The 16,624-nt window shown below is 48.9% G+C and overlaps 1 protein-coding gene across 1 annotated transcript; it reads right to left on the minus strand.

Moving 5' to 3' along the window:
* Window positions 1–302: 302 nt before the first annotated feature.
* Window positions 303–16,314, minus strand: LOC116464356 (uncharacterized). Its single transcript, XM_058435039.1, is given in 5 exon segments — window positions 303–1,224; window positions 4,882–5,409; window positions 5,412–5,725; window positions 6,918–6,973; window positions 15,637–16,314. Coding segments are annotated over 5 exon segments (1,554 nt in total). The 5' UTR covers window positions 16,246–16,314; the 3' UTR covers window positions 303–1,177.
* Window positions 16,315–16,624: the final 310 nt, after the last annotated feature.

Genomic DNA, 16,624 nt, shown 5'->3' on the forward strand with positions numbered 1-16,624 from the left:
GAAGGAGGGAGAGTAATCTATCTGGTTTCAACACTTGGCATCTACTTGCCTAACAATTCATTCCCTGTTTTGGAAAACCTGTGCCCAAGACAAAGTAACTGGTCCTCGGCTTTCGTGGAGTTGGTAAATAGCTCTAATACAAGGCAGGAAGTAGTAAGTGTTCAGATAATCATCTGATATTTCCCTGCTCTGTCTGAGCATTTCATGTGTATACACACATCATTCTCATTGATTTTTCATAGCAATCATCCAAAAGGTATGTACTGTCTATCCATACTTTAGAGTTGAGCAAAGTGAAACCAAAAAAGGTGTGTTTGTCACCAAACTCAGTGTTCCTTTCACATCCTGCCGCTTCACATAAAAGAGATGTTAAGTCAAAAGAGAAGAATTAGTTTTGATTTGGTCAGAGCAGGATGGACCAAAGTCAGCTTCTTGAAGTTGAAATAATTTGAGTTGTGTTTTGTAGGAGAGAATGAATGTGAATACACAGATGCCACAGAAGGAAGGTAAGCAGAGAAAATAGCATAAACAGGCTGGAAAGGGGCATACACAGGGATCAGCAGGTGGTTCCAGGATGTGAAGAGCAGATGAACAGGGTAAAAAGTGGCTATTCATAGATGAGAAAGATAACCTTGGGCAAGAGAATATATGACCGTGGCTAGGGACAGTGGCTCATGCCTGTAATCCCAGCACTTTGGCAGGCTGAGGTAGGAGGATCGCGTGAACTCAGGTGTTCCAAATCAGCATGGTCAACATAGTGAGACCCCATCTCTACTAAAAATCTAAAAAATTAGCCTGGTGTGGTGGCTCATGTCCATAGTCCAAGACACTTGGGAGGCTGAGGCAGGAGGATCACTGGAGCCTGGGAGATCAAGGCTTCAGTGAACTATGATTGTGCCACCACACTCTAGCCCAGGCGACAGAGCAAGACCCTGTCTCAAAACCAATAAACATGTGACTGAATCTACCACTAAGGCAGGAATGGAGGAGGAGAGCAGCTGAGATCGGCATGTTCATGCATTGCCTGGTATTAACTATAGTTACTTAAACAAAAATCCAGGCTCTAGCTATTTATACACACTTACACATTTAAATGGTCTTGCCTTTCGGTCTTCCTAATTTCTCTAATATTGCCAAATTTTCTTTTTCAATTCCTTCATCCTCCAACTTTTTCCTACTAATGGGCTCTGCTTTCATCTCGTAGTGATCTAACTCTTCTATATCCTGCAAAAAGAAGAAAAATGTTAGCTTATTCAACCTATTTTTCTTCAGCAGTTTCTTATGCCAAAAGTTAAATTATTCTTGACTCAATGGGGGACAAGAAACAGAATATATCTATACTCCAGGGAGAGAGAAAAAGCCCCCACATTCCATTCAGGAGGCTCCCACCTTTTATATCCTAGATTTTATTTAAAAGCTAGACTCTGGGTAAAGCAGATTTAAAAGCTTTACAAAGTCATAACTATTATGAAATAAGCCATCATTTATTTATTTACTTCTTTAATTTTTACTTCCTTTTTTAAAACAGAGTCTCACTCTGTCACCCAGGTGGGAGTATACAGGGATGATCTCTGCTCACTACAAACTCTGCCTCCCAGGTTCAAGTGATTCTCGTGCCTCAGTCTCCTGAGTAGCTGGGATTTCAGACATACATCACCATGCCCAGCTAATTTGTTTATATTTTTAGTAGAGACAGGGTTTCACCATGTTGGCCAGGCTGGTCTCAAACTTCTGATCTCAAGTGATCCACCCACATCGGTCTCCCGAAGTGCTGGGATTACTGGCATGAGCCACCACGCCTGGCCAAGCCATCTTTTAAATCTCCTCTTAAGAGGAACCTTTGAGACAGTTTAGCAGCAGGTGTCAAGAACCTTAACTGTTCATAGTTTGTTCCAGAAACTCAACTTCTAGAATTGTATTCCACGAAACTTGTCTAAGATGTAAACACAAATTTAGGCATAAGGATACCTATCTCAACCTTGCAACCACAAAAACAAACACAAAATCTGCATGTACAAAAATACCAAAACAGTTAATTCCATGAAATATTAACAGGCCACTGAAATACCAACACAGCATAATTTCTCCTGTATCAAAAAACTTTGAAATGAAAAATGGAATACACAAAGGAATAGAATTTCAATTATGCTGAAATATGCACAGGAAAAGACCAGAAGAACTTATATTGAAAAGTTAATTTCAATTAATTTTAGTTGTTCTCTCTGGAGACATTTGGTGCTTTCCCCTAATTTCAGTTTATGGTTTTATGTAGTAAGCATCTATTGACATTAATAACTAAAAAATGAGTTAGAAAAAGAATTTGATTTCAGGTGCTCGGGAGGCGGAAATAGAAGGCTCGTCTGGGCCCAGGAATTTGAGGCTGCAGTAAACTACGATCATGCCACTGCACTCCAGCCTGCGTGACAGAGACCCTATCTCAAAAAATAATAACAATTTAAAAAGAATTTGAATAATATCCCCCAGAACAATATCTCTATTTGCATCGTTCTGCTCCCTCCCTTCCCATATTATCTGTTCTTACACACATAACACATATATGCAGATTTTTTAAAATCCTAACTTTTTTCAATTACCTTATTTTTCTACTTCAAATGCCAAAATCTCTAAAGGAGTAGTTTATATTCATCTCGATTTTTTTTTTCCAAGCCGGCTAATTCACTGATTTCTAGACCTGGTTACTGACTACCTTCACTCAAACTCTGCCCATGACTCCATACTTCAGGGAGCTCCCTTCTCCCTGTGTGCACCTTCACCTTTCAGCCCTGATATTCCATCCTACGCTTGTTTTCCTCACAATGCTCACAAATGCCTTTGGCCTGTATTTCCTCCTATACATTCAACCTCAGTCATGTTCCCATCCACAAAACTTCTCCACTTAAGTATTAATCAGCACATCACAAACAGAATTCAACATATCTTTCTAAAGCAATATCCTGAGCACACTATCTCCTGCTTAAGGCCGTCCTATCAATAATCACACCAAATAGAAACACACACCTGTCTTGAATTCAAGGCTTCTAACCATCTGCCTTTTCTGGCCAATCTTGCTTTCCATGACTTCAACACATCAACTTTCCTTCTCAAAAGAAAAGCATCCAATGCATCCGAACACACCATGTCCAAGGTTGTTCTGGGCCTGTTCCCACCTTATTTTAGGAGCCTAGAAATCTGCTTTTCACCTGTCCTGATCTGACATCTCCAAAGTTCAGTCTCTTACCTTTCTAGATTTCCCTCAAAGTTGCGGTCCCTTGTTTATTATCTTACAGGAGAAAATGAAAGGGTTCATGATCTTTAGTACAATGGCTGCCTGACCCACAGAAAAGGTTTAATGTTTTCATGCAGTTTATTCCACCTCAGTTAAACTGCATAAAAACATTAAAACAAACTCTCATTCTAATTGGACAATTCTAAGAAGTATTTTACTCCCAGACTCATAAAACAAGCCTACAGCCAGGCACATTGGCACACGCCTGTAATCCCAGCACTTTGGGAGCCCGAGGTGGTGGATTACTTGAGGCCAGGAGTTCAAGACCAGCCTGGGGAACAGAGCGAGACTCAAAGTCTACAAAAAATTTAAAAAAAAGCATTAGCTGGACGTGGGGCACCCACCTGTAGTTCCAGCTACTCAGCAGGATTGCTTGAACCCGGGAGTTAAAGGTTGCAGTGAGCCATGACCATGCTACTGCACTCCAACCTGGGTGACAGTGAGACCCTGTCTCAAACAAACAAACAAAAAGAAGCCTACGACATTACTTCTTTAGTTCTGAAGCACTCGAAAGTATATTTTAGATTAACAATTTCCAAACCAAGAAAATGAAAGCCTAAATTAACTATAAGACCCCAAACAAAAAATCTTCTTTTTTTTTTTTCCCAGGCAATCATTTATTCAGCCATTATTCATTGAGCTTCGACTGCTAGAAGGCACCGTGCATACTATCAGAAGGGGGTTCAAAGATGAGTAAGACCAGGTCCTGTCCTCAGAAAAGAGAGCACATGTGAGGGGAGAGAGATGACAGGAGACTCGGTGAAGGTCTCAGCTCACCCCAACGAGCACTTAATCTTTCTGAGCTTCAGTTTCCTCTTCTATCAAATGAAGACGCTGGACTAGACATGATCTCTGGGCACCAGGCCAGCTGGAAAACTAGATGGGCCTAAGCCTTCCCCTTCCTCTCTTACTCCCAGACTCCTAGAAAGCCAAGAGGCCGGGCGCCGCCTTCTAAGAGAAGACGAGTCCGCAAAGAGCGCTGGTGAGGGCCATGGACCTTCCCTGAAGTTTGCATGTGGCCCCAAAACACAGAGCAGCCTGGAGAAGACGAGACTAAGTTCACAAAATTGAGTGGAAGGTTTGGCCTTCCACGGTTAGGAAAGCGGAGCTCAGAAGGATGGGGAATTTCCGGGAAATGGGAAGCCCCTGGAGTGTGTGCAGAGAGGAGTGACAGACAGAAGGGCGACAGCATCCGGTGGTGTGAAGGAATCTGGCGGGGGTCAGGTTTGAGGGAGGGGGTGAGGGATGTCACGGCCAGAGCTGAAAGGCTGAGGCCTGGGCTCAGGCTCCTCCCACGGGCCGGCCACACGCCCCATTCCATCAGCCCTGCCGCCGCCACAAGTTCATTTTCATAGAGTCGCTCGACCTTAACGTCGCTTTGCATGTTTTTTCTAAGTTCCACAAGTGGCTTTGGGGTAAACAGGCGCAGCTCACCCTCCTTCCCGCCCGCTCCCCAGCCCCGAGCTTGAGGTTAAACAGGGCCAGGGAGTCAGCCAGGAAGGGATCCCAGCAGCCCGGGGTGGGCGGCGCGCGGCGAGGTCTAGGGGGGTCTGGGGGGTCGCGGCGGGGAACGGGGTTCTGAGGGGGGCGCCCACCTGCGGAGAAGCCAACCTCTCGGTCTGAGCTGTGCCGTCTGCCGTCGCTGTCTCTCTCCGGCGAGCTGTGGCCGGGCGAGTCCCGCTCAGGCACCGGCAGGAACCTCTGGTGCCTCCACGGTGGGAGGTACTCGCGCCTGGGGGTCTCCTCCGCGGCGAGGGGCGAGCCCGGGCGGTCCTTGGCCTCCGGCTGCTCCAGGTCGCGGGTCCCCCGCTGCGGCCGCCGCCCCCCGGGGATCAGGTGCATCCAGCGGTGGGGGCTGCACGTCCGCCCCGGACTCTCCGCCTCCTCGCGGGTCCCGAACCGGCAAGAGGCCACCAGCCAGCAGCCGAGAACAAACTTCTCGTTGAAATCCACCATCTCCAAGTCGTGGTCGCTGCCGTCGCCCCTCTGGTCCGTACCAGGAGCCGCGTGGGGGTCCCCGAGGGGCGCGTCGTCCTCCCGGGCTCGGAACTGCAGCTGGGGCTGCAGGAGCTGCTGGTGGACGGCGTCGGCCCAGCTCCTTCCCCCGCCCGCTTCTCCGGCCGCCCCGGCCCGGCGGGCAGGTCCGCGCCGGGAGACTCAGCCTCGGGGTGGGGGCGCCCGGGGTCCCCGGAGTCTCCGCCGCCGCCCCCGGCCAGCACGGCCTGCAGGAGGGAGGCTTTGAGCTGCTCCTCCGCCAGCACCTGTTGCAGCTGCTCCAGGTTGAGTCTGCAGCGCTCCAACTCCTGCTCCGCGTCCCGCGCCGACTCCAGCCTCGGGACCGGCGCCTCCGCCCCAGGGAACTCGGCCCGCCAGCGCCGCTCGAAGGCGCGAGGGTCCCACATGCCCCGAGCTCCGTCCGTGCCGACCCTTCCCCGCGGCCTGGAAGAGAACAGAGGAAAAATCAAGTTTCCCCTTCCGCCCGCACGCCTTTTCCCCTTCTTCTTCTCCTGCTGGGTTTCGCCTGAGGTCAGCGGCTCCTCGCGGCGGGGCGCGGGCCTGGGGGTTGAGAACTCGCCCCGGGTATCCCACAGCCAGCTCGGGCCGCAGAGCCGCCGGGGGAGGGCGGGAGCTACGGGGCCTGGACTCAAGCCTTCCCCGCCGCGCACTGCCGGCCCCGGGACCCCACTCCGCACTGCTGGCCCCGGGACCCCACCCGCCCCGCTCCCCTGTCGGCCTCGCTCCCTGCACCTGAGCGCGGGGCCCTGGACACCCTCCTGCCGGGCCGGGGGAAGACGTGGGGGCTGAAGGCGGCGTGGCTGGTGTAACTGCGGACGCGCGGGGTCACCCTATGCGGGGATTGATTGATTGATTGATTGATTTTCGTTTTTTGAGGCCAGGTCTCGCTCTCACCCAGGCTGGAGCACAGTGGCGCCATCATGCCTTACACTAACTTGATGAAGATCACGGAGCAGTTTAATCCAAATCTGGGGGTAACGCTTTGGGGTTTTGTTGGCCCCTGTAAGCTTCTCCCTTCTTCTCACTGAAGCTTTTCCAGGGAAAAACACTCAAGGATGACAGCGCCAAACGGCTCTGCTGGAGGTGCCCGGGACCTCAAATCTGGACTCCCGGGGTACTGAGTCCAACCGTGGCTGCAGGGGCCGCGGCCTGGCGGAGGGTCCGCGTGGGTGTCTAGGAGGACCCCCCACACTCCATCATCTCCTCTTTGCGGCCTCAGACACTTCCCCTGGGGAGGACAAGAAACGGGAGCTGGGCCGGGCGCGGTGGCTCACGCCTGTAATCCCAGCACTTTGGGAGGCCAAGGCGGACGGATCATCTGAGGTCGGGAGTTCAAGACCAGCCTGACGAACATGGAGAAACCCCGTCTCTACTAAAAATACAAAATTAGCTGGGCGTGGTGGCACATGCCTGTGATCCCAGCCACTAGGGAGGCTGAGGCAGGAGAATCGCTTGAACCTAGGAGGCGGAGGTTGCGGTGAGCCGAGATCACGCCATTGCACTCCAGACTGGGCAACAAGAGAGAAACCGTCTCAAAAAAAAAAAAGAAAGAAAGAAACGGGAGCTGGAGAAGGGGCCTGGAGACGGGAGTCCCACGTGGCCCTGCCCTCCATACCTGGCTGAGCAACGCTTTCCAGTTCTTTTCCAGGGTTGTGGATGAGGCCCCACTGCCTGCGAAGAGAGGCCCTGATAAACCATCTTGTGCTTTCTTAAAGAGGGGACACCTTATCAATGATTCACCTTTCCTTCATTTTAAGCATAAAGAAATTGATCTAATGGCCGGGCGCGGTGGCTCACGCCTGTAATCCCAGCACTTTGGAAGGCCGAGGCGGGTGGATCACCTGAGGTCAGGAGTTCGAGACCAGCCTGGCCAACATGGGGAAACCCTGTCTCTACAAAAATACAAAAATTAGCCGGGCGTGGTGGCGGACGCCTGTAATCCCAGCTACTCCAGAGGCTGAGGCAACAATTGCTTGAACCTGAGAGGCGGAAGTTGCAGTGAGCCAAGATCACACCATTGCACTCCAGCCTGGGCGACATGAGTGAGACTCTGTCTCAAAAAAAAAAAAAGAAAGAAAGAAAAAAAAGAAATTGATCTAAGAGGCTGACTTGGCAGCTGGAAATTCTTCCTCCCCACAGCGCCTTTTGGGGACTGGAGCTAAACTCAGCCACCTTCTCCCTAGCCCCTGCCACCCACCCGCCTCTCACCTGAACCATGGGCACAGGCCGTCCTGCTCCCACTTTTCCAGCCCCTTAATTCATCCCTCAAGGCCGCAAGGAAGACATTTCTTAACCACAAATGTGCCGTGTGTTTGCGCCAAGCCCTGTCTTGGCTCCCGTCATCTACAGGGTGGAGTCCAAACTCCCTGGCATAACACAGGAAGTCCTCCCACATCTGGTCTCTGCCCACCTCTCTGCCTTCTTCCTATAATTTAGCCTTGCCAGCTCAAAGCTGGCCCCAAACACCTCACACCCTTTTCCTTGGAACTTCTCATCTCTCCTTACATGCTTGCAAAAGTCCCCGCGGAAAAAATCTTGGAAAACAAGACCATAACATTCACATACCTTCTATTTGGTCAATGCAGACACAGATCTTTGTTCCGAAATTTGCATTTAAATGCAAAGCTTCAGAGCCTGAAAACATCTAAGATTATACCCAGGACTGACAACTGGCCTAGGCTCAGTGTCTTTGGAATTTGCTCTACTAAATTTGCTACCGTTTGAATGTGTTCCCTCCAAAATTCGGGTGTTTCTAATGTGAATATGATGGAAAAAGTGAAAACTTTATACATCTTTACAGCAGCCTAGCAGTACAGATGAAAAAATCCTTTTTTTTTTTTTTTTTAAGAATCTACAGTTACTAAAACTAACTGAAAAAGTGGGAAATCTGGAGACCAACACATAGAAGAAGAAAAACGGCAGTCAAAGACTCACTCTCCAAATTGGATATTTATTTAAACCAGGGTTTCTCAGCCTCAGTGGTATGTATATACTGGGCCAGACAATTTGTGGAGGGTTCTCCTGTGTGTTGTAGGACATTTAGTAACATCCCCTCTACCTAAGAAATGCCAGTAGCACCTCCCATCATGACCAGTTGTGACAACCAAAAATGTCTCCAGATTATTTCCAAACATCCCATGGGGGGCAAAAATCTCCTTCAGTTGAAAATTACTCTGTAAACTAGAGCTGCATCCTAGATCTTAGAAAAAGATGTAAGCTTCCCAAGTCAGCCCTGCATACCACTGGTACGGAAATGAAATAAGAGCCTAGAAGGAAACAAACAAAACTATAATCTTATTTAATATAAAAGTAAAAGTGCAAAAATAAAATACTACCATATCCATTCTAACAGTGTTTATTACAGGAATACAAGGATGATTCAAAATTAGGAAAATTTCATCAGGTAATTTACAAATTATATTTCTACATAGAATTGAAGGCACAATCATGAAAAACAAAGTAGCTCTATATGCATTAAGTCCATGATCTATTCAGTGAAAAACACACGTTGCAGATGTCTTAACTAAGGAAAACTGAACACTGAACACATATGTCTCCCATCTGCTCTTTTTCCTGAGGCTCCATGGGAATTACAGTGAAGAATAAACATTGTATAAACACACACAGTTACAAAAAAAAAGGAATGGGGGTTACCAATAGAAGAGAATTCACCTCCAATAGACAATGACAGCAAATGGGAAATGTTTAATTAATGAAGCAAAGCAAACAAAGGTGGAGGTTAGGGGGATACTGATGACAAGGAGGCTAATTTGTCCCACAGTACCCTGGAGAGGCACTAGACTCAGACACCAGGTACCCTGGAGAGTGGAACTGATAGGCAAGACTGAAAACAGATTAACCAAAAGCCTGCATACAGAACACACTTTCCAGGCCCTGAAACACATTGTTCTCCCGCATCTCCTTAAGCAGAACCCCAGCAAACATGTATTTACCTCAGGCAAGAGAACACAGATTTCACCTCCAGAGGAATGGAGTAGTTCCTGCCGTCATTTATGACTGCACAAGGAGAAAGGAGAGAGGGGTGGGGATAACAACTGGGAATCAGCATAAATTCCCCCTAAAAACTCTTTCCCCTAAAAGCTATCAGCTGAAAAGTCTTGGCCACAAAGAACTTTTTTTTTTTTTTTTTTTTTTTGATACAGTGTCTCACTCTTTCGCCCAGGCTGGAATGCAGTGGCATGATCATAGCTCACTGCAGCCTCAACCTCCTGGGCTCAAGCAATCCTCCCACCTCTGCCTCCTGAGTAGCTGGGACTACAGGCGGGCACCACCACATCCGGCTAATTTTTTATTTTTTCTAGAGATGGGGGCCTCACTATGTTGCCCAGGCTAGCCTTGAGCTCCTGGGCTCAAGTGACCCTCCCACCTCGGCCTCCCAAAGCGCTGAGATTATAGATGTGAGCTACCACACCCAGCCTCCCAATCAGTCTTTTAGTCCTTCTCTCAAACATGAATGAACAAAAGGGGGAATTTTAAAAAAGACGACAAATGATGAGCAGCATAGAATAGATATTTGGGGAAAGGCTTTTGAAAGAAAAATAAGACCAAAATAAACTCAGAAAAAAATTATTAAAGAAAAAAGAAATGCTAGGGAGAGGACAAAAGAATATCAAAATAGCTCCTTAAAGACACTTGTGAATATATTACATCTATAAAACAAAAAATAGAATATGAATAAGGAATAATCAGAGAAGAAAAAGTTCTCAGAACTCAGGCTTCATCTTTGGAGTTGGTCCCCAATGAGCCACAACTCCTGTCATTCATGTCCTCGGAAGGGCCCATTCCACAGTGAATCTAGGTTGGCTCCGAGACTTACTTTGGCCTGAAGAATGTGGCAGAAATGAAACTGGACCTGTTCTAGGTCTAAGCCTTAAGAATACCTGACAGCTTGCACTTTTGTGCTTCTGGAAGCCAAAAAGAACTGACTATCCTCTTGGAGAAAGAGAAGCTACATGAAGAGGGCCAAGAGTATGAGATGCTATGTAGAAAGGCCACATGAAGAAACACCAAGGCAGCAGACTTGTGGGTGAAGAAGCCATCTCAGACATTCCACTGCAGCTGAGCATCCAGACCAGTCTCTGACACTGTCTAACCGCACAGTGAGAGCTGCCAAATGAGACCAGCGGAAAAACTGTCCAGCTAGCCCATTAACCCATACAATAGTGAGAGATAGACAAATTTGCTGTCTTATGCCATTAAGTTTTGGGATAATTGGTTAAGCAACAATAAATAACCAAAACAAAACTTAAAGTTATGACTAGCCAAACAAAATTTCCCAAAAGCTTGTATACGCATGGTCACAGCAACAGAATTCACATTAATCAAAAGGTAGAAACAACTCAAATGTCCCTCAGTGGATGAATGGATAAATAAAACTTAATATAGCCCTTCAGCTGCAGTGAGCCGAGATCACGCCACTGCACTCCAGCCTGGGCGACAAGAGTGAAACTCCATCTCAAAAAATAAAAATATAGCCATTCGGTGGCATATCATTCAGCCACAAAAATGAACGAAGTACTGACACATGCTACAACAGGGATGAACCCTGAAAACATTATGCTGGTGAAATAAGCCAGACACTAAAGGGCACATATCGTCTGATCCCATCTTTATGGAATATCTGGAATAGGCAAATCCAAAATGAGAGAAAACAGGTTTTTCATTGTGGGGGCTCGGGGGAGAGGGAAGAATGGGGAGTGACTGCTTAATAAGTACAGGGTCTCCTCTGGGGGCAGTGAAAACGTTCTGGAACTAAATATCAGAGGTGGCTGCACAACATTGTGCTAAATGCCACTGAATTGTACACTTTAAAATGGTAAACTTTATGTTACAAGTGTATTACTACAATTTAACAATAATGGGAGAAGCAAGAGTAAGGAGAGCCCTCTAAGGGTCTCAAACATACTGTCCTGTGAGAGTCCCTTCACCTAGGCTCTACGGAGGTCACCCGCCAGCTTGGACTGAGCTAACCCTACAGTGACTGACACCCAGGCAAAGTGGGAAATGACCCAGGAAGGGGCTGGGTCAACCAGGCAGCAGAGGCAGCTGCCCATCAACCACTGACACCCCCTTCTCCTGGTCACCTGCCTCACACACCAGGTGCCACTCTGGGTCCATTTGTGGGGAAGGTGGGAGCTCTGCTGCTTACAGCCCCCAGAGCTGCAGAACTAGGGAGAATTCCATTTGGTTTTGTTCAATTCTCAAATGAGAAAATCTTCACCAACCCTTTCTAATACCATTGCTTAGGGGCCAGCATGGCTGGTTCTTCATGCTTGCTGCAAACACCTGCAATTTTTCCATCCTGCTAACTTAAAAGCAAGAAGCCCTGTGTGCATAGTTTAATGACAGCAACCTACTGGGGCTAAAAATCATTCACGTGGCTCTATCGGAGGCTCAAGCCTGCAGTTCTCTCAGGAGGCTTGACCTGTGACCTCTCCTGTATTCACCCAGTGGCCTCCACACTCGGCCTCAAGCCCTGCACACATTCTGAGAAAACTAGCTTGACATCTGAAAAATGAATGTAATGATGGTGCCCAAGCCAAAAGGAAATTAAATGACCAATAGTAAGTCAGTATTAGACTTCAATTTCCAGAGGGCATTTTCTACAGTATTTAATTTCCACTCATTTATACAGGCCAGATCTCTGTTCTCCTAATATGAGGAGTCCACAGTTCCGGCCAATAAGATTAGTCCTAATAAGACAAAAACTGAGTTTAGTCTCGATAGAACTGCCTAAGGCTACAGACATTAAAACAAAGTCCTACAACTCATAATTTGAAAAACAAGTTTCACCAGATGATCTATAAAGAAGATACCAATGATCCAGTTAACTTCATTAAATCTACCTGTCTACTTTTAGGAATATACACAGTAGAATACCTGGGAATATTTAAACTTGTGGAAAAGGCGAGAGAACAGCAGAAATGGCTGTTATTTGATGGTGGATTTAACGATATATGTTTATTTTAATGACACTCACAAGGCATGACCACAATCACTTTACTATAAGCCACAGCCTGTAGGATCTATGTTCCTTCCACTCCTGCCAAGGTGGGATCATGACCCATACAAGACCTAGGAGAGAAGGGGAGGCTGCCCGACGCCCACTCAGGATGTGGTTGTATTATTCACTCACGGCTCATTTTGGTCTTGAATGTCCTCCTGCAACCTCCCAGGGATATGCCGACCCACCGCCCCACGACCTCACACGCCAGGTCCACAGGCCTGAATGGGTGTAATCACAGCTCACCCCTACTGTGGCTACATCAAAATAGTTTTGATTGGCCCAAAATGTTTTTGCTTCTTTGTGGGTGATACAGTTTGGATATTTGTCCCCACCTCAATCTCATATTGAAATGCAATCCCCAATGCTGGTGGCGGGGCCTGGTGGGAGGTAGGTGTCTGGATTACGGGGCAAATCTCTCATGAATGACTTGGGCCATCCTCTTGGTGATAGGTGAACTCTTGCTCTGAGTTCACAAGAGATCTGGTTGTTTAAAAGTGTGTAGCACCCCCCCTGCACAGCCCCCGATCAATCAATTAATTTCTCTCTCTCTCCCCCATTCTCACCATGTGAAGTGCTAGAACAGCCTAATACAGTGTGATTCTGGCTACATGGATTCAGGCTGGCTCGACTTAGCTTTAGAGGGTCCAAACTGGCTCAAGCCCATTCATCATCCAAAAACCTTTTATTTCTTATCTCTTTTATTGCAGTAAGTGTACATAATGTAAAATTTACCATCTGAACCATTTTTAGGTGTAGAGTTCAGCGGCATTAAGTACATTCACACTGTTGGTGCGATCTTCACCACCATGCATCTCCAGAACTTTTCCATCTTCACAACTGAACCTCTGCACCCATTAAACGCCAGCTCCCCACTCCCTGCTCTCTCCAGCCCCTGGCAACCCCCATTCTACTTCCTGTCTCTGTGACTCTACTGTGGGTGCTTCAGAGAAATGGAACCACACAGTACTTGCCCTTTTGTGACTGGCTCTAGCAGGATGTCCTCGAGGTTCATCCACATTGTAGCCTGTGTCAGAATTTCCTTCCCCTTTCAGGGTGAATGAAATTCGATTGTATGTGAAATCCTTTTCTTTTGTACCGTGTTCGCTATGCCAGAGGCTCAGAAGAACAAGAGGAGCCCTGACCCGCCACTGCTTTGTCTATGGAGTGGGTTTTGAGGGCTGGGGAAGGGCTGGATGACCCCCCTCTCTTGAAGATGAACACAAATGTTTCTAAAAGTGGCTAGCATGCTATTGTTCACATACTTGGGGCCCAATGAATGAATCAAGGGGGGGCAGACAGGCTCCAGAGGCAGAATCAGAGGCCACTTGCAAGCACATGCGCCGAAGGACAGAGGCTGATGAGACAAGAGGGTAAATGAGTGATGCCGCCACACACAGCAACAGCCTCCACCCTGACATCGCACCCGAGCAGCTCTTGGGGAGCAATGTCTCCCCACCTTAAGTCCAGCTTAGGCTCCTGGACCTGCACAGCCTGACCGCACCCAGAGCAGACCCGGCGGGCCACCCGTGGGGCAGACCCAGAAGTGAGACAGCACCTAGTGTCTCCTAAAAGGCCCAGTGTCTCTTCAAGGCTGAGTGCGGTGGCTAACATCTGTAACCCCAGCACCTTGGGAGGCTGAGGTGGGTGGATCACCTGAGGTCAGGAGTTCAAGACCAGCCTGGCCAACATGGTGAGACCCTGTCACTACAAAAATACAAAAATTACCCAGGCATGATTGCAGGTGCCTGCAATCCCAGCTACTCCGGAGGTTGAGACAGGAGAACTGCTTGAGCCCGGGAGACAGAGACTGCAGTGAGCTGAGATCATGCCACTGCACTCCAGCCTGGGCAACAGAGCAAAACTCCATCTGAAAAAAAAAAAAAAAAAAAAGGACCAGACAGAGGCCTGGACCACAGGTAGCTGTTGACACTGCAGTAGCGGAACATCTTCTATAAGCCTAGCCCAAACATCCTTCAGCTCCAAGTTTGGGCCTTGGCTTGGTCTCAGCTGGAGAGAGATCAACTTCTCTTCTGTGAAGGTTGACTGGGGAATTGGGGGCAGACATGGGTGTGACAGGTCCTGGAGGCCTCTATCAGCCCAGGGGGATCCATTCCATTCCACATCTCCTTTCTGCATATGTCTGAGTTGTGCGTAGTTTTCCTGAGCTGCTCGTGGTATTATCTGACATAGGATTAGGAGTTATTCTTGGTCAGCCCCTATTACCATAGTCCCTTGGGGTAAAATTCCCATGCCTGCCAGCACCATGGGACTTCCTATGCATCCCACAGACCCCTGTAAACACGGAATTGCTGTGAATGACAGGAACACCCCCAAAGTGAAGTCAACTGACACCTAACGTTCTTTAGAGAGAAGACAAGACATTAAAATACAAGTGCTGAAAATCCAGGATCAATATGATTTCCATTCCAAACCCAAGCTCTCAGTACACACACACACACACGCACACACACACTCAAATTCATGAATTCTTCTCAGAAAAAAATAGTAGTTAAGGCTTTAAAAAATATGAAAGCAGTCCACATAATTGGCAAAATAGAAGTTCCTTCACCCAAGTTCAATAATCACATCTTCTTTATATACTCACAGTGAGGCTTTTTTTGGAAGGCGGCTTTTCAAATGTGTTTATTAGAATGCACGCTGACTTTGCTATAATTAAAATACAGTTATGCTGACATCCACTGCCCTCGTTAGCATGCGTTTCTTCCCCAAGGTTTTGTCAAACCTTCAAAAAATCCTTTTCCAAATAGGTATTCACAGCTGATTGCCCATAAGGCCAAGGCCAAGGCCCCTGACTTTCAGAGACCCCTTCATTGTGAAATGCACTCTGGCCCCAACCACAGGCACCAGGCCACCCAACACTGGCCGCAGCAGTGTGTGAGTACCAGCACCCCCACGTCTTTGCCACTGCCCTGCTGGTCTGAGTACACCCCTGAGGATTGAGGGGCTCTCCCACAGATACTGCCCCACCATGAGCAGACCCAGGGCAGTGGGCAAGAAATCCAACCTCTCTTCTAGGGTGGGAGGAGGGGTGTCTTCTACGAGACACAAGTTGCCACTCAGCCCTCAACTGGCTTTACTCCTGAGTCTGAGCAGTGAGCTTAAGAGTGGCCGCAGCATCCATGCAACATGTCTCCCAACTGGACCAATGAAGAGCTCAGCCACCATTAGAACTGTAAGGCACCCAGCACCCCCCACCACCTCGCTTCAGCATCTGCGAGGCCTGTACCCTGAGGTCCCTTGCTCTCAGGCCCCTCTGCTCCCTTCGCCGGGACAGCCAGAGTCCTACCTGCTCGTGGGGCCACTTCAGCCTCTCTTCTGGGGTCCTGGTCTTGGGCTTGAAGCCTCTCTGGGGGTCTCCAGGGTGCTTGGCCTCGGGAAGGAGGTTCAGCGACTTGGGCCTCGCCTCGTGCCTGCTGGGGCTGCAGCTGGCCTTGATGGGTGGGCAGGCCTCTGCAGAGTCCGCAGGCCCTGGCTCTGGCCCATGCTCGGGGCTGGCCTCACTGGTGCTGGTGATGCTGGTCATCCTCAGGCTTATCTTGATCTCTGCCATGATCTGGTCGATGTCCTCCTCCTGGTCCTCCAGGTCCCCGTCCCCTCGCCTCAGGCGGTAGGCAGAAGCGCTGGTGTTCCCGTTAGCCTCTGCAGGGTAGTAGTCCTGGCAGCCCTCTTTGCTGGGACAGTAGTGACTGTCTTCTTCCTGGTCATGGGCCTCCAGGACGGAGGGCTCATCCTCCAGGATGGGCAGTTGGCCATCTGGGTAGTCCTGGCTGCCTTTAGCCCCGTGACCATGGGGGTGCAGGCCCGCCCAGGCTGTCCACTCCACTGCATCCTGGTACCCGTCAGTGTCCACAGGATGCGCGCCGTGGGCCAGGTACTCCTCCCCGTTGCAGTCCATGCCCTCCAGGTAGCTGTTGTCCTCAGGGCAGTGGCGGATGTAGTAGGGGATGCCCCCCTCCTCCTCCTCCTCAGGGGGGGCCCTCGTCATAGTGCTCCTCCTCAGAGGTGTTTCATGTAGTCGGAACTGGAATCCCTATCAGGGCTGTGGTTTTGGCACTCCTGCTCCTTAGGCGTGGGGCTCTCTGGCCTCAGGGCGACCAGCTCCAGGCCCTCCGGCACATAGCCCTCCAAGGGCAGCTCCACGTCCTCGCTCTCGGGCTCCTGGTGGTGGGGGACAGGACCCGGTCTCGCCCTGTGGTCCAACATGCTGCTTCCCGCGCTCTCACGCTTCTGGTGGGCCATGGTAGACGCTTCCAGTGGGCAATGGTAGATGCTTC

This window comes from Hylobates moloch, unplaced genomic scaffold, assembly GCF_009828535.3.
Source record: "Hylobates moloch isolate HMO894 unplaced genomic scaffold, HMol_V3 SCAFFOLD_481, whole genome shotgun sequence".
In the NCBI taxonomy this organism is placed as follows: Eukaryota; Metazoa; Chordata; class Mammalia; order Primates; family Hylobatidae; genus Hylobates; species Hylobates moloch.